At 48.1% G+C, this 27,257-nt stretch overlaps 1 protein-coding gene across 1 annotated transcript in view; it reads left to right on the top strand.

Annotated features, from left to right (window-relative positions):
* The window catches only part of DUSP27 (dual specificity phosphatase 27, atypical), a 30,402-nt gene extending 4,004 nt beyond the window's left edge, over positions 1-26,398 (top strand). Inside the window, 5 exon segments of the mRNA XM_032389491.1 lie at positions 12,072-12,166; positions 15,526-15,757; positions 17,245-17,462; positions 23,025-23,491; positions 23,493-26,398. Of these exon segments, the coding sequence (XP_032245382.1) occupies positions 12,072-12,166; positions 15,526-15,757; positions 17,245-17,462; positions 23,025-23,491; positions 23,493-25,733 (3,253 nt within the window). The 3' untranslated portion in view covers positions 25,734-26,398.
* Positions 26,399-27,257: the final 859 nt, after the last annotated feature.

Below are 27,257 nucleotides of genomic sequence, written 5' to 3' on the forward strand. Positions count from 1 at the left end.
CCTAGTAGCTAAATTCCAAGGGTTAGCATCCAAGAGAACAAGACAGACGTGCATTGATTTTCATGATCTAGCCGTAGAAGTCATGTAAAGGACCACAGAGGCTCAAAAGGAGGCAACCTAGACTCTGCCAGCTCTGCGGGAGTTTCGCAGTAACCCTGTGAAGAGAACAAGTGGGATAGGAACTATTGCGGCCATCTTTGGAAACTACCAACTGCCGCAATCACAAACTAAAGCTATTTACTGACATCAGACAAGGAAGAATTTAAGGACAAAGAAGGATGTTTCACAATGATCAAAGGTGTGGTTCACCAGGAAGGTGTAATCATTTAAAATTTCTATGATCTGGGGTGCCTGGGTGGCTCAGTCAGTTAAGCCTCCAACTCTTGATTTCAGCTCAGGTCATGAAATCAAACCCTGCATTGAGCTTCATGCTCAGCAAGGAGTCTACTTGAGAGTCTCTCTCTCCCTCTCCCTCTGGCCCTACCCCCATTCATGCTCGCTTGCTCTCTCTAAAATAATAAATCTTTTTAAAATAAATAAATAAAATTTCTATGATCTAATAATGTAGCCTTTAAAATGTATAAAGCAAAAAATTGACAGAACTAAAGAAAAAATAAAATCCACAATCTTAGTCAAACATAAAATTTTTAAAAAAACAACCTCAGCAACTGATAGTATGAGGCAAAAAAAAAATCATTAAGAATATAGGAAGGGGGTGCCTGGGTGGCTCAATCAGTTAAGCGCCTGACCCTTGATTTCAACTCAGGTCATGATCTCAGGGTCATGAGTCTGAGCCCCACATGGGGTTCCCCGCTCAGTGGGGAGTCTGCTTCTCTCCCTCTGCCCCTCCTCCTGCACTCATACACTCTCTCTCTCCCCCCTTTCTCTAAAATGAGTAAATAAATCTTAAAAAAAAGAATTTAGGAAGTTTGAACAAAACAATAAACAATATTAACCTAGTTGGCATTTATAGAACGTGTACCCAACAAGTGCAGGATACACATTCTTATCACATGCGCACGGAACATTTATCAAAATAGATCATGTACTGGCCATACATGTGCCAACAAATTTTTAGATTTGTTATATGCTTGAAATCATATAAAATATGTTCTTTGACCTTGGGGGAATGAAGCTAGAAATCAATAAAAGCAAAAATATATGATCGAAATTCTAACTAAAACCACAATTCAATACTACTACATACTCACCAGACCATCTAAAATTAAAAACCGATGGTAGCATCTATAAATGAGGATGTAAAATAATCAGAACTCCATTCATAGTTGGGAAGAGCATAAATTAGTACAACCACTTGGAAATCTCTTTCATAGTATCTACTAAAGCTCAACACATGCCTGTCCTGTAACCCGACACATACTTAACAGAAACAAGGACATTTGTGCACAAGAAGAGAAGACCTAGAATGTTTCTGTAGCTAACAGCCATTAAGGGTACAGAATGTGTATACAGTATGATGAACTGTCCGGTTAACGGTAGGCTGGATAAATGAAGTCTGGTATATGTATATATTTTTAAATGCTGCCCTAGGGAATACACATTTCTATTAAGTGCTTATCATGTTGGTGTGATTGAGGTTCTTGGATTATTGGCTGGGGAAGGCAGACCATGAGCACTGGTTGTGAAGGTGAGAAATGGGTCACTGCAAGGGGAGGCAGGAGACAGGGAAGGCCAACTCTGCTGGTTTCCCAGTTCCACATAGTTGGCCGGCCACATACAGGACAGAAGCATTTGTTTGTAATAGAGAAGTGCCGATGGTATTCAGTCCTTAGTGCCTGCCTCATTCCTGGGCAAAAACAGGCTCAGCCTGAAAGCCCCTCTTACATGTGGATGCGCTGAGCTTTTCCACGGTCCCACATACAGAGCTAATTTCCTCCAGGTTCTCAGGGACGCCTGTTGGTTTTGATGCTCTTCTTGGTTTGTGTACGTTCGTTAGGAATTGGTTTTTGAACCTGATCCCAAATCAGCTGGCTAGCCCTTTGCAGAAATTTTCAAGGGAGGCAAACACAGTGACACTTGATGGGCTGCCCCTTCCTACAATGATCATCATAAAACCTGGAGCATAAACTGTTAGAGCTGCACTGGCTTTGAGTTATCGTTCGGTCAATCCCACTGCATTACAGACCAGGCCTAAACCAGCTCAGATGAATGAGCCTATAGTATCTTTAAAAATGAAAAGGCAGGGGCACCTGAGTAGTTTCGTCAGTTAAGTGTTTGCCTTTGGCTCAGGTCATGATCTCAAAGTTGTGAAAACGAGTCCTGCGTGGGGCTCCTTGCTCAGCCCGGAGCCTGCTTCTCCCTCTCCCTCTGCCCCTCCCCTCACTTGTGCGCTCTCTCTCTCTCTCTGATAAATAAATAAAATCTTTAAAAAAAAAGTGAAAAGGCAACCCACAGACCAGAAGAAAAATTTGCAAATCACGTATCTGATAAAGAACTTGTATCCAGAATATATTTTTAAAAACCTCTCAAAACCCAATAAAAAATAAACAAGCAACCCAATTTAAAAATGGACAAAAGACTTGAATAGATAGTTCACCAGAGATGGTATGTGGATGGCAAATAAGCACATGAAAAGATCCTCAAAATCTTTAGTCATTAGGGGAATGCGAATTAAAACCACCTTGAGATACGATTACCTACCTATTAGAATATCTAAAATTAAAAAGATTGACCATACCAAATATTGGTGAGAATGTGGAGTACCTGGAATCCCACAGCTGGTGGAAATGTAAAATGGTCCAACCGTTTTATAAACTTCTTTAAAAAGTTAAACATACACCTGCTTAAACGGACACCTACACCTGTATGACCTAGTCATTCTACTCCAGGGTATTTACTCAAGAGAAATGAAAGCTTACGTCCATGCAAAGACTTGTACATGAATGTTCAGAGCAACCTTATTCGTAATAGCCTAGAAACAACCCAAATGTCCATCAACCAGTGAATGGATAAATACACTGTGGTAAATTTATACGCCGGAATACTAGCCAGCAGGAATAAAAGGAATAAATTATTGATTCATACAACAACATGGATGAATCTCAACATAACTATGCTAAATAAAAGCAGTCAGACAAAAAAAGAGTGCATACCATATGATTCAATTTATATAAAATTCCAGAAAACGCAAATGACTCTGTATAGTGACAGAAAGCAGACCCGTGGTTGCGGGGGGAGTCCCGGGGCTGTGGGAGCGCCAAGGGGGGCTTACAAAGGGGCATGAGGAAACTTTGGACGGTCAGAGGTAAGTTCGCACCCTTGACCGTGGTGATGGCTTCCCAGCTGTATATGTCAGTCGAATGTTAACCGCTCTGTACGCTTCAAATATGTGCCGTTTGTATAACAATTACACCTCAAAAAGCTGTGCTTTTCTGAAAGCTACGAAAGGGGAAATAAAACTCTTCTAGGAGGCAGTGTCATGCTGTGGAAAGAACTTGAATGGCATAATTGAGGCCAAGATCAAAGTCAGGTCTGCTCTCCCACTTATTAGCTATGAGAGCTTGCTTAAGTTACTTAATCATGAAATTGGAATTCCAGTTTACCCAGTGGTAGAAATTAAATAATATAATATAACGTATGTTGTTTATAGTATATGATCTATGATGTAGAACATACATTGTTTAATGTATATAAAGTTGTATATACATATATATATATATACATATATATATGTATATAAAGGCATATTAGGTATTGATAAATGGTGGCTCTCTTTCCTTTTCCTTCCAGAGAAAGATATCTGATGGTAACTCAGGATGTCAAGAAAGTTTTGTTTAACCAGAGACCCACCCACTCTAGTTAAAATGCCATGTTTCTCTCATTCTGCTCTAAGCAAATACTGTATTCCAAGCAACTGATCATCACCATTGCCATTGGTCTCCAGCCTGAACAGTTCCCTCTGTACTTAATTTGTGCCTGAAATTCCAGCCTTCTTGTTTTATCTCTTTAGTTAAAGGCTTGAGCATTTTAAAAATTAAATATACACTGAGTCAGCAAATACCCCACCAGCCACTGTCAGTCCCGGTTTCCTAAGGCTACTGTAAGAAATTACCACAAACGGAGTTGCTGAAAAACAACACAGATATATTCCCTCACAGTTTTAGAGGCTGAAAGTCTGAAATCAAGGTGTTGGCAGGGACAGTTTCCCTCTGAAGGCGTTAGGAGGGCTTCCTTGCCTCTCCCAGCTTCTGGCGGCTTCCAGGAGTTTCTTGGCTGGGGCTGTGTCCCTCCAACCCCTCTGCCTCCATCTTCACATGTCTTTTCTTCTCTCTCTTCTCTATGTGTCCTCCTCAAGGACATTTGCCATTGGTCTTAGGGCCCATCCTAACACAGGATGATCTCATCTCAAGATCCTTTACTTAATTACATCTGCCAAGATTCTTTTTCCAAATCAAATTGCATTCACAGGTTCTGGGAGACACACCTTTTTGGGGTGCCACCATTCAACCCACGACAGCCCCAGATCCAGCCCCTGGGAGACATAACTACTCTTTCCTATGGAACCAAGATAGGACCTTGCCAAGTCTATCCCGGGCCGCAGACAGTCACTGCCAGTCACCCAGAGCTAGTTCAGGGACGAAGTCTGCTTGCTGCACTGACAGGTGTCTTAACATTTCCAACCTCATCAGTAGATGGCATCCTGGGGTGCATTAAGAACCTGAGAAAGGGGAATAGACAGTGGATAGAGGTGTCACATCTTCATTTTTGCCTGACTTAGGCACTGACCTCAAATGCCTTAAATTCAAACCCGTGTCTGTGAATCATTCTCTCTGGAAGAAAACCTTCGGCTAGAGATTCATCCGTCTCCCAGCGAGACAAATTTCCCTAGGTAATTTATGAGTTAATGCTAAAATTTAAAACCTCCTGTCCAACGGGGCAACTTGGTGGGGCTTTGCCTGTATCTATCATCTCCGTCAGACCTCCCCACTTAACCAAATGAGCAACAGTCTAAGAAATCAGTGTGTTGTGCCATGAACCAAGCTCAAAGCAGGCCCTCCCCTCCCTTACCAGGAGACTGCAGCCCCCCAAGCCCTCTCCTGCAGGTGATCTGGAGCCCACCTCTGCCGCTCCTCTTCCTCCTTAGCTATGACCAATTTTCTTTTCCTTTCCAAATGAAGGATCAGACTTCTTTATCCTTCTCTTGTTCTGATTTGGAGAATGTTTCTCTGTTTTCGTTTATCTCTTTCTGAGTTAAAATTCATTTCTTGCTTTGGCTTTCTGGATCTGAAATTGTTAAGCCTTTGCAGTTTCTAGAGCTCCTTGATTATCTGCTCAGGCCAGGTCTCGTGATAGCATTTTCCCCTCCACCTTCAGTGAAGCTCCTTAACTATGTTGTGCCTAACGTTTCCTACAGGGAGGTCTCCGTGGCTGGTAGCGGCAGGCGGGACTGGGTCATGCAGTGTCAGGTCTGAGTGTCCTTGGGAAATGGCTACTCCTAGCTACCCTTTCCCTTTTATATTTCTTTTTCCGTGAAGATTTTTCCAGCTTTCACAAAGCCTGCCAGAAGCAGCTTGCTATAAATCAATTTTCTTTAGTTTACTGACTTCTCTCCTTCTTTGGAACCTGAACTTTGCCTGTGTGGTCACTTTCTCTGAAGTGAATGAATGCTTAGAAGAAACTCAGAAATCTGTTCCTTTTTTTGCAAAAGCCAAATCAAGACAGACACCCCTTCCTGGGCCACTGCCTCCATTTCATTTCCAAGGGACTCCTTGAAATGAAGTGATCAGCTGGCAAGGGGTCTAGGTTGACGGACCCGGTCTGTGCCTTGACAACCTGGCAATTGGTTTAAAGCAGTGGGTTTCAAACTTTGGTGACTGTAATCCAGGGTAGGACGTGCCATTTACAGCTCAACTCAGAACATACATTCAGGTCTGTCTAAATAAAAAAAAAATAGGTTTAACAAAATTATACTCATCTTAAAATGGATGGTACTAGTCTACTCTCTTTTTTTCTTTCTCTTTCTCCCTCCCTCCCTCCCCCTCTCCTCCCGTCCCTTCCCCTTCCTTCCTTCCTTCCTTCCTTCCCTCCTTCTTTTTCCAGATGCTGGGCAGGGCCCATTGAATTGATTTTATGATACACTAATGGGTCACAGTCTGCAATTTTGAAAAACACAGGTTTAAAGAAAATGGCACCAGTCTCCTGCTCTTCGTTAGGAAGTCCATCAAACTCTGCTTTATTGTTTCTCTTTCAAATCACCCTCAAGGCTTTTTAGCTGCTGCTTTGTGATCCTGTGATGAGGTGTATATCGATCCTAGATTCTCTCCTTCCCTGCCTGTCTCTTTGAACAACCAGCCCTTGCTGCTTTCCAATCAGGGTGTGAGTGTCATTTCACTCTGTCTCAGGTCTGTGGGTGGAGGCACAGACGTGGTCATAAATCAAAACCTCTCGGGCCACACTGTCTCACTGACCTTGCAAATATAAACAGGGCCAGTGGTTCAGGTCTCGCTTTGCTTCCTCCTTTCTTTCCCTGCAGGCCTGCTTCTCCATGGAAAACACAGGAAACACTTCTGGATGCCTAAACTTTGTTCTCCACTGGGTCCTTTTTGGGTCCCACCCCTACACTTGACTTAGTAAACCGCATCCGTGGCAAAACAATTTAGGACTGTTAGCTTTACATCTCCTTTTCCCTTAGCAGTTGATTCATAATGTACATCCTAGACTCAACACTGTAATGCTGAGCTCAGTTTACTGTTGTTCACATGCTTGCGTCAGCAGCCAAGAAGAGATATATCATGGGGCTGGGGAGAGAATCTGTTTTTCACACCCCTCTTTTAAAAGCACCAGCTTATGAGAAGTGTCCTGGGTAGAGTCTTCAGGAGTCTCCTATTCACTGACTCATTAGCTGAAGTTCAATCTTGACCACGCACAAGAAGGGAGGATGTTTCTCTGTCATTTCTATTTTCAGATTTCAATTTCAAATTCTCCCCGATCAAGCCCACAGCCTCAGAGTTCAGGTATATTTAGGACAGATTCTCAGTTCCCTGTATTTGTCATGTGAAACCAAATCCACACCATCTGAAGTCAATGTGTTGAGGGAAAATGGCCTGATCATGGGCTCGCCGATCCTTCCAGGCAGGGATCCAGGTGACATGGGCAGGTGAGTTCCTCCCAAGCCTTTCCACACACCTACCAGGCGAGGGCTCCTCCTCTGTCCCTTTTCAGTTCGTGCCCATTGTTTGGAATACTGAGTACAGATGTGAGAAAGCCTCCTCCAAGTGCAGAGCCGCGGAGGCCTGCAGAGAAACAGAAAACCGACCTGTGGGAGACATGAGGGGCTGTGCCTGAAGAAAGCCCCTCTCAGCCCCATGGACCGCAGGGGTTCTCCGCTAATTCCCTGCTCAGGGTTTTGCTTCGATCTCCCCCCCTCCCCGCCCAACCTCATTTTACATAATACTGACCCTTAATAAACAAAATGATTGTTTTACTAATAATAGTATAAATAAAAAATAATAGTATAAATAATATTATTTATAAATAAAAGAACAAAACTCCCTTAATAAATATTGTTTATTTATGAGGATGTCGCTCACATTTACATAAAATGTGAGGTTCTAACTCTAGTTTTGTGAAATGTTGCTAGTTTAAAACGGCAACTGCCCTGAAACCTGGGCCCCTGTGCCCACAGGGTCTGGTGGTGGCAGGGTTTGCTCTCACACTGGTGTTACTTTGCTGTTACTTCCCAACTGCAGCAAATCTGGGTCATTCGCTGATATTTATTAGGTTCTGTAGCACTATTAGGGAGAAGAGTGCCTTAGCATTTGCTCAAATCTCACTTCTTAGCCCTTAGTGCCTGTTACCTGTTGCTGCATAACAAATTTACCCCGAAACCTAAGGACCTAAGGCAGTGATTTTAGTTTGCTCCCCTCGTTGTGGGTTAGGAGTCTGGACAGGAGTCCACTGGGCAGCTCGTCTGTGTGGTGTCAGCTGGGGTGGCTTGCCAGGGGGAGGAACCACGTCTAAGAGACGCATCTACGCGGCCGGCTATGGGCTGGGAGCTCGGCAGGAACAGTTGACCGATGGCTTTTTTGGCTTCGTGGTCTTGAGGTAATAGGACTTCTTTTTTTTTTTTTAAGATTTTTTATTTATTTGACAGAGAGAGACACAGCGAGAGAGGGAACACAAGCAGGGGGAGTGGGAGAGGGAGAAGCAGGCTTCCCGCTGAGCAGGGAGCCTGATGCGGGGCTCGATCCCAGGACCCTGGGATCATGACCTGAGTCGAAGGCAGACGCTTAACGACTGAGCCACCCAGGCGCCCGAGGTAGTTAGGACTTCTTACAGGACAGCTCAGGGCTCCCAAAGAGAGAGCCACGAGAGCCAGACTGAGGCTCAGACTGCCCCAGCGTCCCTTTTACCATATTCTATTGGTGAAAGCAGTCACAGAGACCAGCCAGCTTCAAGGCAAGCATGAGGAGTATCACAGACCTGGGGCCACCTTTAATCTACCCTAAGAAAAATTGCTAAGGGTCCAACACCGGCCTCCGAGATTGTATCCAACTTGGCCTCACAAGGGCTGAGAGTGAGCATGAACAGAACATAGTTAGGACCCTGGTTTTGCTTCTGGGCTTGCTACTGGTATCCCAGTAAAATGATGAGCAAGTAGCAAATACTTGATAAATACCTGTTGCTAATTGTTGGAACTGCTATATCACCTTAAATATGGTACTATACTGAGGACCAGTTCAGTCAGTCAGTGAATCAGAAAATCCCTATTAAGCATTTACTTGGTACATTGTGCTCAGTGCTGGGAACACAAGTCTTTTTTTTTTTTTTTTTTTTAAAGATTTTATTTATTTGACAGAGAGAGACACAGCGAGAGAGGGAACACAAGCAGGGGGAGTGGGAGAGGGAGAGGGAGAAGCAGGCTTCCCGCAGAGCAGGGAGCCCGATGTGGGGCTCGATCCCAGGACCCTGGGATCATGACCTGAGCCGAAGGCAGATGCTTAACGACTGAGCCACCCAGGCACCCGGGGAACTCAAGTCTTCAAAGCACCAGCCATGGTCCCTTGCTCATAGAGGGTATGGTTTAGTACAGGAGATGGGTATTTATCAAATGATTTCCTAAATAAAAGGAAAATTGCATCTGCTAGAAGCACCATAAAGGAAAGGCATATGGTGTAATGAGAGGCGGAGATCAGGGAGAAGTGATGATTGAACTGAGATCTGAAAGATAGATGCAGTGGAAAAAACTGAGCATCTAGGCAGTGGAAATGGGCTTCTGCAAAGTCCCAGGGCAGAAGGAAGCTTGGTGAGGATGGGAAGCCAAAAGAAGTTTAGCGTCCTAGAAAGGAGTGAGCCGGAGGGGAGCCAGTGCAAGCTGAGGCTGGAAAGGAGAAAGAGGCCAGAGACGGCAGGGCCCTGGAGACCATTGGGTTTGCTCCCCAAGATGGTATGTGGACACCTTGCCCAGTACCTGGCAAATTCCATCCATTTATCCATCCATCTGTCTGTCCATCCATCTACCCATCTGTCCACCTACCATCCATTCCATCTGATCTCAGTCTGCCTGATCACCCTCCATGGGCTGGCGATACAGGGGTAAATAAAATGACCTAATGTGTGCCTTTACAGAGCTCATGCCCACCCCCACCAGGTGTTCCACTCTTTACTACCTTCACCAAATAATGAGACCTCTCCAGTTCCAACATGCAAGGATGAATATCCCACACACTTCACCCTTAATCCACCCCCACCCCCACTGTCATACTTACTTAAAAATGCATTTCTTGAGTACTTAGAGTACTAGAGGAGTACTTGGTCTAGAATGGGAATCCAACACAATACTTCTTGGAAATCCCTCAGGAACTACCAACAATAATTCTGCATTGTGCTGTCCTGCATGGGCAAGTCTAGCCACATCCTGGGTAGAGTCATAGGCTATTCCTTTCTTTTGGCGAAGATATTTCTTTCTCCATAGCCTTGCTAGCCCTGAGCACACCATTCTCCCAAGGGAGGACTCTCGTGTAGATTTCTACTATGAGAAAATTGTCTGCTAATCAATTCAACTAAACTTACCTCTGCTCAAGTTAGCTCCATTCAGTTCAGCTGGACTCAGCACAACTCAACCCAGTCCATCCATCCATCTCTTCATCCATCCATGCTTTCAACAAGTATTTTTGAAGTACTTTTCTGTGTCAAAGTCTATGTTGGGCTTGGGGATCCACCAATCGACTAGCCTCCTCGGTCTAATCTAAATGGTGTATTGTGGTGGAGAGAAGATTGGACTTTGAGCAGGATTGCCCTATGTTTGCATCCTAGTCCTTCCTCTTATTTACTGCCTTGGGGAATTTCATGAGCTTATCTGGGCCAGTTTCCTCATCTTAAAGCAGGAATAATAATACCTACTGGTGGAATTTTGTCAAGATTAAATTCATAGAAGGCGCTCAAAAATGGTATCCATCCCAAATGCAATGGATGAAAATAAACCAATGAACATCACTGGGAAGTTTCTAAATACGGCAAACCAAAGGATCCTATGGGTTTTCATAAAGATAAAATAAGTCAGTTACAAGGATCAGGAAACACATGGACATCAGACATTTAAAAGCAAAAAGACAGTAAAACAGAGGTTCTGGTCCTGGGTAAGATGGCAAACACACCTATCACTCTCTCATGGATTGCCTTTATAAAACCTGAACAGAAGGATACAGCAACTGTTTGAAGACTCTGAAAAGTAAATAGTAGCAGGCAGATTGAGGAAGACAGAATTCAAAGTACAACCAAACCAGAAATGTGAGTATCCTTTTTTTCCCTGGAATACCCAGTTGTGACTTAAAGCAGTGTGACAGCAAATAGCAACAACGGCCTGAAGTGCCTAAAAAATGGAATATTATTCAACAACAAATTACTGATTAATGCAATACAATAGATGACCTGTAGATGCGTTTTGCTAAGTGAAATAAGCCATATCCAAAAGACTGTGATATGATTTAATTTATATGACATTCTAGAAAAAGCCACACTGTAGAGACAGAAAACAGATCAGTGATTGGCAGGGGATGAGGTTCAGGGAGGGGTTGACTATAAAGGGGTAGCATATGGGAACTTTTGTGATGGGAAAAAAACATGGTATCCATTAAGTCCTCTCACTTTTTCTTTAACTTCTTTGGACCTAAAGGAAAGACTAAGCAAAAAAACGACCCAAACTCACCCCAACACAGGGAAAAGAGATGAACCCACTAGTGGGGCAGAGGGGGGGCACCAACCGTGATACTGTGGTCTTACCCCTTGTTTCTGCCCCGATTCACCATGTCCCTCGTATCCCTTTGGACGTCTCTGCTGGATTATTTCTGGAAAATTGCCTTGAAATTTACCTAAGTTACTTGATTGCATCCTGGGCTCAGGCTGAACCTTGATTTCTTGTGTTCAGAATCAGGATTGTGCATTTGAGCACCTCCACGTCCCTGTGCCAGCCCATCATTCTGAGCCCATTCTCTTTCCAACAGGGCAAAGATACGGGGCAGGGAGGGCAGCCCATCATTCTGAGCCCATTCTCTTTCCAACAGGGCAAAGATACGGGGCAGGGAGGGCAGCCCATCATTCTGAGCCCATTCTGAGCCCATTCTCTTTCCAACAGGGCAAAGATATGGGGCATGGACGGAATGGTGGCAGCCTACCCAGCCCACCAGTCCATCAGAACCTCAGGAACAGCATATTTAGGGACATCCTATAGTACTGATAACAGAGGGGCAACAACAGGGGCAAGAGGGAAAAAATGATCAGCAGTACATCCAAGGGTGGGAACCCAATAGAGAAAGTGAAATCACATCAGGGTGAGTTCTCCCCAACCACAGACATATGCTTTTCCCTCCAGAGCCTAGACTACCATGTCATTAAACATCAGTTCCCATTAAGTGTCAACTCTGGTCTGAAAACAGGTGGCAAATGAGTCACAGTGTTGGGCATTCTCAGGTTCCCTAAACTGAGGAAGGCATTCCCTTTATCTCTCGTGGTCCACTGTGCCTAAAATCAGGTCCAGGTTTCTTGTCTAAAAAGAATGCCTCCCATTTAGATGCTGCCCAGAGTCCTCTCACACAGATATTCTCTTCTCTTAGGTACTCGGTGGTATCAGATGCAGAAACAGAAAGCATTTTCATGGAGCCCATACACCTCTCTTCAGCTGTTGCAGCTAAACAGATCATCAATGAAGGTAATGCCATTGGAAGGTGGGTGGGAGCAAGGAGAGTCCATAATTCATCTGGGGACCCTTGGAAAGGGCCCACTGGAAGAGGTCAGCGTGCTTCTCAGGTGCTGCCCATCACATTTAAGAGGAGCAGATCCAAAGAAGGCAATTCTGCCAACACAACTCATCATCAACCTTCATGAGACAGAGGTTGAAATTATTATGTACCAGTGTGAATAATTCTCTTGAGTCAGCAACCGGAGAGGCAGTTCCAATCTGCTCCTATGGCCTCCCATTCAGTTTTTCAGTTAATCTCAGCGATCCTCGGGTGGCTTATACTAGAGACACAGACCTGAAAGCCCAAGAAATGACCAGAAGCACCCAGAGAGTTCTGTTCAAAGGGATATCTAGATTTAGATCTGCATTTCCACTAGTGTTTGAAGATGGTTTTCAATCTGAATTATGTATGAGGAGGAGGTGGGGAAGGGTAGAGTGGGGAGATAGGTTAATACGCACACTGTAAATGTTGGAACAGAAAACATACTATGTATTTCATTCAAGGATATTCATTGTGATTGGATGGATTTTTTTTTAAATCAATTTTGGGCAAATTTCTTTTCTCCTCCCTTTGCCCTGGGTGTGTCTGTTACCCCTGTGGGGGGGGTTGGATATAGCAGCAGTTACTGACTTCATTTGGCATCCCCTGCTGGTGGCCATGATCCCTTCCCTGGCCCTTAGCTGTGAGAACCACACATGCTGCTCCTTCTCCATGTAATCCCAGGTCTTTCTCAGTCCCCAGGCCGTTTGGGTTCCCACAGGGTCCCTGAGGACACCTAGATCTCCTGTCCACCTTATGAGGAGCCAGAAATTCCATTTGCTGGTGCTTGTGGTATGGGCATCCTCAGAGGCCCCATCTTCTCAAGGAGCTCTCAAGTTTTTTTCTATTTTCTTTTCCTTCCCTACCTGGGGTCTCTCTTCCCTCCCTCCAAGCCAGGCCTAAGTGGCTTCACCCAGTCTAGATCTCTCTAAACTGATCCCAGCACCACCCTAGCTCTGGAAGTTCTTTTTTCCTCCTATGTGTTTGGGAACTTCCCTCGCCTTCCAGCCTGCAACGTCCCTGCTCTGTGTTTTACTCTCTGGACCTCTCTCCATGCTTGGGTTCTATAAGTGAACATCCAGCTTTAGGAGCTGTGAGAAAACCATTTCCTCTCTTTGAAAACTTCACTTTCAAGCCTATAGAATGCTATGGATATGTCTACAGGACATTGCACATGTAGATTGAAATCTAAAGCTAAGCAATGCCTTTTTTTTTTTTTTAAATTCTAGGTTTTTATCTACTCTCCCCTTGTCTGGGGCATTAAGCCTAAGTTTCCTTAGTCTTAGTGGCTGACAGGTGGTGGGGGAAGAAAAAATATATGACAGAGAAAGGAAGATGGACCAGGTGATATTTCAAAACATTGCCCTCCTCACTAGTGATCAGAGGGATAAAAACGTGTGTTGAAGAACTCTTCATTTTCATGAAAGTCTGTATATGCCACACATCTGAAAGAGCTTAGAGGAGAAATGTGTAGGCTTGGCTTTCTTCCGAAGAAACCTTAGGTAGTAGAAATAAATGGGAGGAGTTGATGCGGGGAGGGCGGTAGAGTTGAAACAGGCTGAGGGGTGGGCCGGAGACCTCAGGACCTCCAGAGCCGTCCAGGAGCTGCCGGTAGAGAGGAGGGGCTGCAACATTTGTTTCTAAACTGGAAAGGGGAAAGTCAAGACAACAGCCAGCCATATAAATAGCTGAGGAAGACAGTGCTGTATATTTTAATGAGGCATCAGAGTGTTTTATCTTTTACATGCAGTAAAGGAGAGATGTCTCAGTTAGGAGAAGGAGGGAGGGAGAGGGGCTTTTGCATTTGCTAGGTAGGATCCCAGGAGAGCCAGGGGAGAAGACTGAGTGGTAGAGAGAAGAGGAACGCTTCATCTATTTTTAAACAAAATAGAGCTCTGGGACTGCAGGGCTTTTCTTCTTTCTGCTCTTGAAACGGAGATCAGAGAACATTTAGAGTGGAGATCTGATGCAGGGATATGGGGGCCCAGTCAAGTGGTTCAGAAAAGGGGAAAGAGAGAGAAGAGCTGCAGGGAAACGGGAAACGGAGTGCTCAGTGCTGGGTAGAACCCAGAACTCCCAGGACCCGCAGAGCTTGAGCAGCAAGCCAGGCTCACAGACACCTGTTCGTCCCATGAAGGGCTGGGCCGAATCTATTTGCCAAATGTGGCTGTGCTCTCCACCCATCAGGGGAAGAGGTGGTGCCCGCCCGAGGTTATGGCCAGCACAGGCCATACTCCTTGCTTACTTTTTCCCTTCTCTCTGTTCAGTGTTTTTGGCTCCTAAGTAGTAGGGTTTTGCCCTCCACTATTCTTGTATACCTTCTCAGAGAAAGAAATACCTTACTTTTCCCCCAAATTTGATCATTGGGAACAGAAATATTAGGAGGAAATAAAGTTTCACTGGAGATATGGGTGAATAGATTTTGAATTCATTTGGTTTGGTTTGGTTTTTTAAGATTTTATTTATTTTTCAGAGAGAGAGCACAAGCAGGGGGAGTGACAGGCAGAGGGAGAAGCAGGCTCCCGGCTGAGCAAGGAGCCCAATGCTGGACTCGATCCCAGGACCCTGGGATCATGACCTGAGTGGAAGGCAGATGCTTAACTGACTGAGCCACCCAGGCATCCCTTGAATTCATTTGGAATCTGAGCTTTTCTGAACTGTTGGCAGAAAGGCCCAGAATGCTGTTTGGGGACTAGCAGGGGAGTTCACGGCAAATCTTTGCCGCCTGCCAGAAAGTGCGGGACTGAGACTCACAGGTGCTTATATTCCAGTGGGGAGAAGCAGACAATAAATGAAATAAACAAGTAAATTAAATGTGTATGCGAAAGTGATCTGGCAAAATTCTGAAAGTTTTACTTTTCCCAAGTTCTCTGCATTCCGCATGAAAGGAGTCAAACTAATTATGTTTTGAAAGAATGCCATTGATTCATTTGGTAAATGCTTCTAGTTTATGTGGAGCACTGTGGGAGCTGTAGGTGTGAATCAGACATACGCCAGGTACTTAAGGACCTTGGTCTAAGTAATTATCAGCCAGCTTTAGAAAAATACAGGAGGGAGTAAGGGAAACCCGTGTCCCTTCACCTATCTACCTATACGGCTGCTGGTCCTGACCACAAGGATCCAGGCCAACGCAGGGCCCACCTGGACCTTCATTAAGTCCTTCCTGGTATTTCAGCCCATGCCCAGAGTCCTAGCAGCATCTGACCTCAAATGCCTTAAATTCTCCTGAGGAACAGGGAGGGCCATGGTATTCTAACTCTCTAATGGGAGTGCTGCCTGTCTTCTCTAGAATTCAAGCCACGGGGAATCAGAGCGGAGGCAGAACGTCCAGGCGTGCTGGAGTCAGCCGAGCAGCTGCTGGTGGAGGACCTGTACAACCGTGTTAGGGAGAAGATGGATGACACCAGCCTATACAATACCCCCTGCGTCCTGGATTTACAGCGGGCCTTGGTCCAAGACCGCCAGGAGACCCCCTGGAATGAGGTGGATGAGGTCTGGCCCAATGTCTTCATAGCAGAGAAGTGAGTCTGACTGCGGCAGGTCATGACCCTCTGTCCTACCCTCTCAGCGCCTGAGAGAGATGAAACTCCCCCCGCTTTGAGCAAAGTCCCCAAGAGCTCCATCCAGCAAATTGAGGTTATCTGATGGGACATTTGGAGCCAGTGATGATACTGACTTTTATATGTATTACCAACCAATGAAAACTTGTACAATATAGTAAGAGGATAAATAGGTTACAAATTATATATATATATAATATAATGCTAATTGAACAATGTACTGATGTGTGTGTATGCACTTCTGCATAGACAACAATTAGACACAATGTGATAAAATGGTGACGATATTCTCTAGTAGATGGTTCTACAGGTGATTTTTTATTTTCTTCTTTAGGTTTCTTTTGAATTGTACAGATTTCCTAGAGTAAACATTTATTGTTTTCATAATCAGAAAAAAATGTTATTTTTAAAAAGTCTGTGAGTGGTTTTCAAAACAAAATGCGAAACCATTCACTCAGGTCCTATTCCTTCAGGATCTTGTCCATGTATAATTGGCACCAATAGGCTAGGTTGTGAAATTAATTTTTGCTGCTCCATGGGCGACTTAATGAGATATTATCCCTGTGTGATTACTCATATATGCAGAAGCAAAGCAGGGAATTTGGGGCCCCCATGGCAGCAGGCAGTCAGGAAGATCACTTTGGACGGTGGGGCTCCTACTCCACTAGGAGTAATGAGTTGCCCAGAACCTAGTTCTCGGATCTGGGCACCAAGTCCTAAGTGATCTCTAGCTAAGCTCTGTAGACCTGGAAACATTCCCATCGTGCTCACCAGGGACCCCAGACACCTGCAGATACCCTGGCTTCTGCTCCTTCTTTGGTAACCTAAGGTCTTCAGGACCTCTTCGAATGAAACTCCTCTTACTTTGCTGCAGCAAAAAGAGCTCTGAACTAGAAACCAAAAACACCTGTCCTTGTTCAGTCTTTTTTTCTTTTAGTCTTGGGAAGTCATAAAACCTCTCAGGTTCATTTTTATAATCTTCGAATGGGAATAAAAATAGTTGCCCTGTCTACCTTTTGAGATTATGATTAGGGATAAAGTTAAAGAATGCGTGTAAAAGGACTTTGGAAAATATGGCAGGCCATATCAATGTGAAGCACACCTAATTTTATTATTATTTTTATCTGCTATTTTTGTGTCCTAACGAAGGTCCATTCCCAAGGCAAGGCATTTTAAACCAGAGATCTCTAGACCAAAGATTTCCTGACAAATCAGTCTTGTTCTCCTCTTCATTCTACTCTTCCCTGCCCAGCTCCCTGTCCCTACTCTCTCTGGCCCCATTTTAGAACCACATTTGCAGTGAGCCCCGGACACCAGAGAGCAGAGAAGGAGGCACTCACCCAGCTCCGGCCTCCCTGACCCAGCCGAAGCAGCCTCCCGGTCTCAGGGGTAATGCACCTTTCTAGCTTGGACTCTGGCAAAAATTGTCTCTGCTTCTCTCCCCGCAGGAGTGTAGCTGTGAACAAGGGGAGGCTGAAGAGGCTGGGAATTACTCACATCCTGAATGCTGCTCATGGCACCGGTGTCTACACTGGGCCCGAATTCTACACTGGCCTGGAGATTCAGTACCTGGGTATGGAGGTGGATGACTTTCCCGAGGTGGACATCTCCCAGCATTTCCGGAAGGCTGCTGAGTTCCTTGATGAAGCCCTGCTGACCTATAGAGGTGAGGCGGGGGGTGGGGGGTCCCGCCTGCCCCAGGCTGCTAGAATTCCACAGGGGGAGAAGCAACGTGGGGGATGTCATGAAAACCTCCGGATTATCTGTCTTAAGAAGATTGTTGTCTCATTCTAAGAGGAGGGGAAAGGAAAGGATGATCATTCATCTTATCAATAATTATTGAGGGCCTAACACATGCCAGGCACTGTTCTAGGTGCTTGTGGTGAAAGACACAGAAAAAGCCCCTGACCTTCAAATGTCACACCAGAGTGAGGGCAGAGAAAATTACAAAGAAAAATGTCAGATAGTGACAAGAGTGAGGCAGAGACTAACTAGGATGATGTGTTGGAGTGACTGGCTAGCTCCTTGGGGAGGGCGGTTGAGAGGTCCTCTCTAAGAAGAGGACATTTAAGCTGAGTGACAAGAAGGAACCAGCCATGGAAAAATCGGAGGAAGAGCATTCCTGGCCAGGGAAAGTGAGAGCGCAAAGCTCTTAAAGTAGAATAAGCTTGGTGGGTTCAGGATCAGGGGTCCTGATGCAGGTCCTAGTGCGGGTCAGCACGGTGGGTAAGGGTTAGAGTGGCAGGGGCCCCTTCATGCAGGAAGTTTTAGGCCAAAGTGAGGGAGTTGAACAGTGCCTTGATCTGATCTACATTTTAGAAAACTCTCTCTCTGCTCTGGTGGGAGGGTGGGAGTGGGAGCTAGGAGAGCGGTGCTGAGGCTGTGGCTGTCGTCCAGGTTGACCCAAGATGACCTGAGACTCAGCCACAGAGTTGATGGGACACCTCAGTGGGGACGGGTGGCAGCCCATGCATGCCCCGGGGGCGCTGGGAGTTCAGGATCCCAGTCAGAAACCTCGGGCTTGAGTCTGGGCTTTGCTTTGCTCTCTCTATTCCATGGGACCTCAGGCTGTTTCTTTTTCCAGGAGAACCTCAGTTTCCTTGTAAATACAACAAAGTTAAAGAGATGTGATCCTCCTAACTTCGCTGTGAGGACTAACATTTTAAAATGCATATAAAAGCTTACTTAGCACAGCACCTGGTAAATATACATGTGTATGTATATATGTATATTTATAAATATATGTATATATATCTATACATAGAATGTTTTATAGAGATTTTTATTAAAATGAAATTCATAAATTTATAAATTTTATGTGTGTATATATATATATTACATATGTATGTATATATATGAAATAGTTTTCTCCTCTTTTCAATGCTTAAAACAAACAACAGCCCTTAGTCAGAACCTTAAGAAGTACTTGACAGGGGCGCCTGGGTGGCTCAGTCGTTAAGCGTCTGCCTTCGGCTCAGGTCATGATCCCAGGGTCCTGGGATCGAGCCCCACATCGGGCTCCCTGCTCGGCGGGAAGCCTGCTTCTCCCTCTCCCACTCCCCCTGCTTGTGTTCCCGCTCTCGCTACCTCTCTCTCTGTCAAATAAATAAATAAAATCTTTTAAAAAAAAAAGTACTTGACATTTGAGGGGGCAGTTCTACTAGTGACTCACCCTAGGGAGATGAGATACGCATGCAAAGATGTGCTTACAAGGCCATTACTCATGGGATTATGTAAACTATGAATGATTAGAAACACGAAGTGTGGATTGGTTAAGTCAGTTTTGATATGGGCATAGACTAGAAAACTCGGCTATCCTTAAAAATGAAAATGGAGCCTTATATTTGCTACCGTGAGGGGATGTTTATAACGGATTAAGTGAACAAAACTGAATACAAAACAATACATATGGTTTGACACATTTTTATGGGGGGAAAAAAACCCCGCTTTAAAAAATATATTCCTTCTGACCCAACGTGACTTGAGCGTGTCTGCAAACGCCCGCAGGGAGGGGATTTCTCGGGCTGCTTCTGCAGCGCAGCTCGGCGGGGTGGAGCCGGTGTAGACGTGGCCCCGGGCGGGCGGACCTGGCCCGCAGGACGGTGACTGTCCCCAGAAGTGCGGCAACAGCAAGGGCCACGCGGTGGGAGAAGCTGCCCTGCGCGGGGAGGGAGACGGCGGGGGCGACGGGCTGTGCGAACCCGAGCTGCGCCCCCGGGGCTGGGAAGGGTCTCTTCGGGGCTTCAAGAACGGAGGCCGCACTCCTGCGAGGTCCGGGTGGGCTGCCCTGTGGCCCGAAGCGGTGCGCAGGGCTGCCTGGCGCAGGCGGGGGGGGGGGGGGGGGGGGGGGAACGGGGACCCGGTGGACCCCCGTCACCAGCAGGGGCCCGCGCCCCGCGCACCTGCTTCTCTCCTCCGGCTGCTGGCAGTCGGTGGCATTCAGCCTGCCTTCCCTCCCCCCGAACCCCTGCCAGGCAGGGAAAGGACCTTCTCCTTCCTGGGGTTACCTCTGGGTTGATTTCTACTGCAGGCCTGAGGGTTGTCACCATCCCTAAAGCCTTAGTTTCTGTGATTTCCTCTACCCCAGGATGCTGTGGAGTCAGTTCTTAAGGAGGAGAAAGGCAAAACTAACACCTGGGCAGGGTGGGTTATGTGATAATCACAATAACCACAATGGAGGATGTTATTTACATTTTACAGTTGGGGAAATCGAGACCCATGAAAGTTTGTGACTTTGCCACTGTGTAATAATCAAGGTTCTCTTGGTTGCTAGTCAGTAGAAACCATGTCAAGGCATTAATTATAACAACACAAGAAAACGTCCAAAGACGGGAATGTGGCTCCAGGATCGTCTGAACAAGGACTGTGCAATCTCTGGACTCTTGGTTTCCATCTTCTCTTTTTCTTTCTACCTCGGATAGCATGGCCCTCCACAGGCCTGAACACAGACTGGCTAAATCCCTGCCTCAGTCCCATTTCCAAATCTCCTAGAGAGAAAATTTGCTTGGCAGACTCTGGTCCTTTGTCAACCCTGAATTCTCTCCGTGCTGGCAAGGCGGGGAGCGTAGCTTCTAGGCAAGTACTTCTTGTTTTTCTTGAAAATGGAAAGAGGGAACGCTCTGCGGAAAATGAGAATTATGAATTGGGAGAATACAACCCAAAAGCGAGCCATGTAGAGGCATGCTGAGAATGGAAAGAGACCTTTCTTACTCAAGCCCAGTGCTCTCTCCGCTAGCCATACCCTTCAAACTCTTAGAACAAAGGGACCACATCTAGAGGGACCCTCCCTCCCGCAGTCAGCCTCGCTGCTAATCAAAATGGTGACAGCAAATTAGAAAAAGACCGCCTTCCTCAAGCCATTTTACCGCTGGAAATTTTTCATCATAACCAAACAAATCTACAAATCTACTTTGACATGGATGTGCAAGGTGCCCCCCAGAGTCGTGCAGAGCACGATCTGCAGAGTGTCAGTGTGGCCTTGTGCCTGACAGAGGACAGTCCTGTCACCCAGGGCCTGACCACCTGCCTCCCCCTTGTCCTCAGGCCGCCCCTGAGGCTCCACAGAGGAATCCCAGGGTGCAGGGAACACAGCCGAGAAAAGCATGGCACCCCCAACCTTGTCTCTGCCAGACTGAGTCTAAGGAGCATTTGCTGCCATGTCCTCGTGAGGCAGCTTGGCTGGCTGTGCCTGACGTGTCCTGACGTGAGCCGGCCCGGTGACTCCACCTCCGAAGGAAGGGAGGGAGACTTTGGTGTTGACAGCAGTAAGTGGTGGCCTGGTCAGCCAGTTAAAGGGGGGTCCTTGGTGAGGGACAGCTGAGCCCGGGGCTGGAGGTGGGAAGAGGTGAGACAGGGAATCTGTAGATGCACCTGCAGCAGCTTTATTCTGCCCGCTTACCTCCCTCTAGTGACTGCTGGCTGTTGGCGGCAACGCCTTTCAGCGTTATTGGGCCTCAGGTCCCTTCCAGTCTTTGCCTTGGTCTCCGACCTTCTGGGTGACAGACATGGTCTTCACTGATGCAAGACGTGCTGATAAAAGTCACCCCCTGCCCATCCCATATTGTTACCTAGGACTCTTAAAAGATTTAACAAACATCCCCAAAGACTGTTGGCAAATAGATTGATGGCAGCCTGGAAGGAGGTCTCGTGGTTCTGGGCTGCGTTGTAAACAGCCGTCAGAATGAAGGCATAGAAGGCATGTTTGTCAGGCTTATGAAGGATTCAAAGCAGAAGATGAGGCAAGGGGATAACCGATTTATTGAATGCTGGAGTCAAGACTTGGTAAAAGTTTCTATTAGGCTATAAGAACAGGTTATATTGGGTGCCTGGGTGGCTCAGTCGTTAAGCGTCTGCCTTCAGCTCAGGTCATGGTCCCAGGATCCTGGGATCGAGCCCCACGTCGTGCTCCCTGCTCGGTGGGAAGTCTGCTTCTCCCTCTCCCACTCCCCCTGCTTGTGTTCTCTCTCTCGCTGTGTCTCTCTCTGTCAAATAAATAAACTCTTAAAAAAAAAACAAACAGGTTATATTTACCAAAAACATTAATAGGAATTTGTAACGTTATCCTTATGTTTTAAAAACGCGACCAAAAAAACTGATGCATGACTGAATAGCAGTGTTTTAAAAAACCTTTACAGGTTTCAGTTGATATAAAAGATAACCTGAGTTCATTTTAGGACATATCCATCCACATTGCAGCTTAAATGGCATGAGGGAAGGCTCCGTGCCCAGAATGAGAGTGGTGAGAGGCCTCTGTGTGGATCAGTCCAAACCTGAAATATACTTGCTCCATCCTGACACAGAGTCCTAAGGAAAAAAAAAACAAAAAACGAATAAAGTTTAACTTGCAAGTTTGGCTAGTATAGGAACGGGACATGAAAAGATGTCCAAATAATGATTGAGAGACCCAGAATAGCCAGGAAAAGGGGAAAAAATTAATGAAGAATATGTTAGTGATCTTCTTACATATTTTTGTATAAAAGGCCTGATTCATACAGATGTTCGTTATTGACCCCAGAACGTCAGAATGTCAGAGGAGGAGCTCGGATGCTCATTACAGAGAGTTATACTTTGCTCTAACATGCGAAGGAAGTTTCAAAAGAGTAGATTGATCTAAATATGGAGTGAAGGGTGTGTGTGTGTGTGTGTGTGTGTGTGTGTGTGTGTGTGTGCGTGCACGCGTGCGCACAGGTACACACGCGTGATACTGAGCTCCCCATCTCGGGAAGCATCCAGTCTCTCTACTGGATGGTGGGTGATCCACATTGAGGATGTTGTAAAGGGAATTCTCAAGTTTTAACTATGCCTGTGGTGCTTTCCCACACCGACAGTCCTGTGATTCATTCATCTAGCCTCACTTCTATTCTTGTCTCTCCCCCTTTCCCCCATTCTTTTATTTCTCCTCCCTCCGATGTTCAGTTTGGCAGGAAGAAAGTAGAAATGCACTCCAGTGTTTCAAAAGTGGGGACGCGTGTTGGCTCCCTTTCCCGCCCCCCCCCCCCCCCGCATTCAGGCAAATTCGGGGGATGCTTGCAGCAGGGCAGGGCACCTGGCGGCCCTCTCTGGGGGCAGTGATGCTCGTCCCTCACAGGACTTGAGCGCAGATGAACTCCAGAGGCAAGTAAACACAGTAAATGCAGCACATCTAAACAGTACCTTTTAACAGCACTTTAACAAGAACCTTTATAAGGCAGCCACTGTGGATACATTCTTGTCCTGTGCTTTCTTTCAGGGAAGGTCCTGGTCAGCAGCGAAATGGGCCTCAGCCGGTCGGCCGTGCTGGTGGTGGCCTACCTGATGATCTTCCACGACATGGCCGTGCTGGAGGCCTTGATGACTGTGCGCAGGAAGCGGGCCATCTATCCCAACGACGGCTTCCTGAAGCAGCTCCGGGAGCTCAACGAGAAGCTGATGGAGGAGAGAGAGGAAGACTACAGCCAGGAAGGGGGGACAGATGAGGCTGAGGAGGGCGAGGACGTGGAGAGCAACGACGGGGTCAGAGTGCACAGCCTCACGGTGCAGGAGGAGAGCGACACCGCCAGCCTCCTGAGCGGCTCCTCCTGGGGGAAGGCCAGCCGGGCGTCCAAGCCCTTCACCCTCATCGACGAAGACGAGGAGGAGAAGCTGTATGAGGAGTGGAGGAGGGGGCAGGGCCTCCCCCCAGGCAAGGGCCCCCCCCGGGGGAAATGGCGAGCGGCCCGCCTCCGGCCAGGGTAGGGAGGAGCCCGAGGACCGGGCCGTGGATCGGAGGATCCAGGAGTGGCAGAGCCGGAATGAGAGGCTGCAGGCGGGAGGGCTTCGGAGGTGGGAGGGGGCGGAGGCCGAGGGGGAGGCCGGCGAGGCCGGCTGGTTCGGGAGGAGAAGGCGGCGGCACACGCTGAGTGAGAGCCGCCCCTCGGAGAGCGTCAGCAGCCGCGACCCCCGGGGCCCGCAGCCGCCGCTGGAGACGAGCGGCCAGGGCGGCGGGGCGACGGGCCGCTCCGACTCAGTGTCCACGGACGGCACGTGGGACATGTGGACGCAGAGGCTGCTGGAGATTGAGGAGGAAGCCTCCCGTCGCTACCGCTCTCGGAGCACGACGGAGGGGGCGGCCACGAGCCCGGAGGTGGGGAGCAGCGTGCGAGCGGAGGACCAGGAGAGCGTGTCTTCGGAGGCCTCCTCTTCCTGTAACTTCTGCAGCAGGACGCAGGACAAGCTCACCGCCCTGGAGAGGTGGAAGATCAAGCGAGTCCAGTTTGGGTTTCACAAGAAAGACTTGGGGGCAGAGGACGGCAGCAGTGAGCGAGCCGCCGAGGAGGCGGAGAGGGAGCCGAAGGGCTCCGACGTGGACCTGACGGCCTACCGGGCCTGGAAGCTGGGGCACCAGAAGAAGGTGGGCGGCGACAGCAAGCAGGAGGTGGCGGCGCTCAGCAAGGGGGAGGACTCGGCCTCGGCCAAGAAGAGGCAGCGGAGGCTGGAGCTGCTGGAGAGGAGCCGGCAGACGCTGGAGGAGAGCCAGTCCGTGGGCAGCTGGGAGGCAGACGGCTCGGCCGCCAGCCCGAGCATCCCCCGGTCCGCCGTCTGGGCGGCAGCTCCCTCGATCAGCGCCGAGGATGCGGCCTCGGTCCTCAGCGCCCAGAGCCACGGCTCCCGCCCGTCTCAGGCTGGAAGCCACGCAGGGGGGTGCTGGGCCCCGACCGCCAGCGCGGCGCCGCCTGACCTGCCCGTGGGGCCTGGGGACACCGTCTCCGTCGCCAGCATTCAGAACTGGATCGCCAACGTGGTCAGCGAAACCCTCGCCCAGAAGCGAAACGAAATGCTCCTGCTGTCCCGCTCGCCGGCCGCTGCGAGCACCGAGGCGGCGCCGGCGGCCCGCGGCCCGGGGGGGGCCCGGGCCCCCCTGCTCAGTGGACGCGGCAGCCCCGCGCCGGGCGGGGGGACCAGCAAGCCGCTCTACAGCCTCTTCGCTGACAGCGTAGACCTGAAGGAGCTCGGCCGGAAGGAGAGGGCGATGCAGATGGACCTGAGGGAGAAGATGTCCGAGTACAAGATGGAGAAGCTGGCCTCCGACAACAAGCGGAGCTCCCTTTTCAAGAAGAAGAAGGTCAAGGAAGAGGAAGGTGATGGCGTGGGTGACAGGGATGAGGACACCGACAGTGCCATAGGGAGCTTCTGGTATTCTTCCCGCGGTAATTCCCAGAAGCCCGAAACGGACACGTGCTCCTCCCCGGCTGCGTCCGATCGCTGCGCCAGCTCCAGGAGGGCGGGCAGAGAGAGGCAGGGCAGCATTACCAAGTGGCTCAGCGGCCTCGGGACAGAGGACAGACCTCCTCCCCCGAGTGACTGGTCAGCAAGCGCCAGGGGCAAGTACACCAGATCTTCCCTGCTCCGGGAGACCGAGTCCAAGTCCTCGAGCTACAGCTTCTCCAAATCGCAGTCGGAGGAACAGGACACGTCCTCCTACCAGGAGGCCAATGGCAACTCTGTAAGGAGCACTTCGCGGGTCTCTTCTTCCTCTACCAGGGAGGGCAGAGCGGTGCACAGATTCTCCAGGTCAACGTTCAGTGAGACCTCAAGCTCCCGGGAGGAGAGCCCAGAGCCCTACTTCTTCCGCCGGACCCCCGAGCCCTCGGACGGGGAAGAGTCTCCGGAAGCGCGGCGGCCGGACTGGGCCAGGCCCAGGGACTGGGAAGATGTGGAAGAGTCGTCCAACTCGGACTTTTCTGAATTTGGAGCCAAGAGGAAATTCACCCAGAGCTTCATGAGGTCCGAGGAGGAGGGAGAAAGAGAGAGGATGGAAAACCGGGAAGAAGGGAGGTTTGCTTCAGGGCGGCGGTCCCAGTATCGGAGAAGCACTGACAGGGAGGAGGAGGAAGAGATGGACGATGAAGCCATCATTTCGGCCTGGAGACGCCGGCAGGAAGAGACCAGGACGAAGCTGCAGAGAAGGAGGGAGGATTGAGCTGGGGCAAGGCGGACCTGGGAGAGACGCAGAACATGGGAAGAAGCCACACAGCTTAGCACAGGGCTCTGGGCACACCTGGCCACCGCCCGTCAAGGCCACCGCCCATCAAGATGTGGAGAGGATCATCATGAGGGGCAAAGCCTCCAGGAGAGCCGTCAGGGTGAGGTCTGAATGCTAAGCCAACTGACGCCATTTTCTGTTGCCCAATGTCCTCTTAGGCTTTGACCCTTCACTTCTGTACCCGATAGCGTTCGGCACTGACGGGAGAGGTGAGCTCGCCGTGCCACCAAAGCTTGTCAGAGATTCCAGCTCACGTCCAGGAAGACGGAATGCAGGACATGGTTCTGTTGGTGGAGGTTTTATGAGACCCAGGAAATTTATCCTGTGCCAAGTCTCACCTCTCCTGGCAAAGCTGAGTTCTGGATGTGTCTTTTAAATGTTTGGGATCTCCATTAAAATGGCATGTTGTCTAACATTTCTCCTTCATTCTGGTCACTTTTAGCTCTTTGAACCCACCTTAAAAGACACAGTTGGGTGATCATGAGCCAGCCTCACCTTGTTCCATAAATGCTATGTCTCCAGACAATACCACTATCATCACATTAAATCAGTAATCAAGTATTTCGTCTATGACACAGTGTAGCGGGAAGACAGGAGGAAGACCCATGAGAGTAACAGGGAATTAGAGGGAGATCAGGTTTTATTGTGCTGAGAGTGGTGAGACCTAGGCAGAGAGGAGTCCCCGAACAGCAGAGCAACAAAAGCAAACTATGGGGTGGGGAGTGGGGGAGAAGAAAAGAAGCCCAATACGAGGAGATGGAGATGTGGTTTTATGAAAGCTTGCCATCACCCTTGCTTTTCATTCCTTGGAGGATGATGGTACCATGGGAGAGACTCCAGTACGGGGCTCCCCTTCTTGCTGGATTCCAGTTAGGTTTGGCGGGAAAGTGACTAGCATGAGATCGCAATCTCCTTCTAAGGAGAGAGAGGTCAGGGTATTCGTCCCCCGTACTCCTCTGCCAGGTTGTCAGTGGCCCTTGGCCCATGGTTGTGACTCTTGCCAGGCTCTGCAAACAGCTCCTTCACGTTGTCCCTTCAGCCCTCGGGTGCTATCAGTTTCTCACATTGCTAGTACCTGGGTGCTTTACTCTTCCTTCTTGTCCCCTTAACCCTGCCCATGCCTCTGTGCACAGTTCGTGCCTTAAACTGTCATCGGTTTCCAGCTGGGGCGTGCCATCTGCTGGGACCTTTACAGACACAACACATACCTTTGAAAGTCATTCAGAGTCTGGAAGGCTGGAGTGCAACCTATCATCTTAGATTTGGTCTAATTCAGAAGTCATAGTTGTGATCCTAACACTCTAAAATCCCTTCAAGCTCATCAAAAATCACATAAAATTTCTATTGACGTGCTTTCCCAAAATAAAGTCTGAACTCCAGGAATAAGCTGAATTCAGAATCCCAAATTCTCAGACAGACACCTCTCTGAATACAGGATCCTGAAGGAGCTGTCCTTGGAGA

This window comes from Phoca vitulina, unplaced genomic scaffold (assembly GCF_004348235.1).
Source record: "Phoca vitulina isolate PV1807 unplaced genomic scaffold, GSC_HSeal_1.0 scaffold54, whole genome shotgun sequence".
Classification (NCBI taxonomy): Eukaryota; Metazoa; Chordata; class Mammalia; order Carnivora; family Phocidae; genus Phoca; species Phoca vitulina.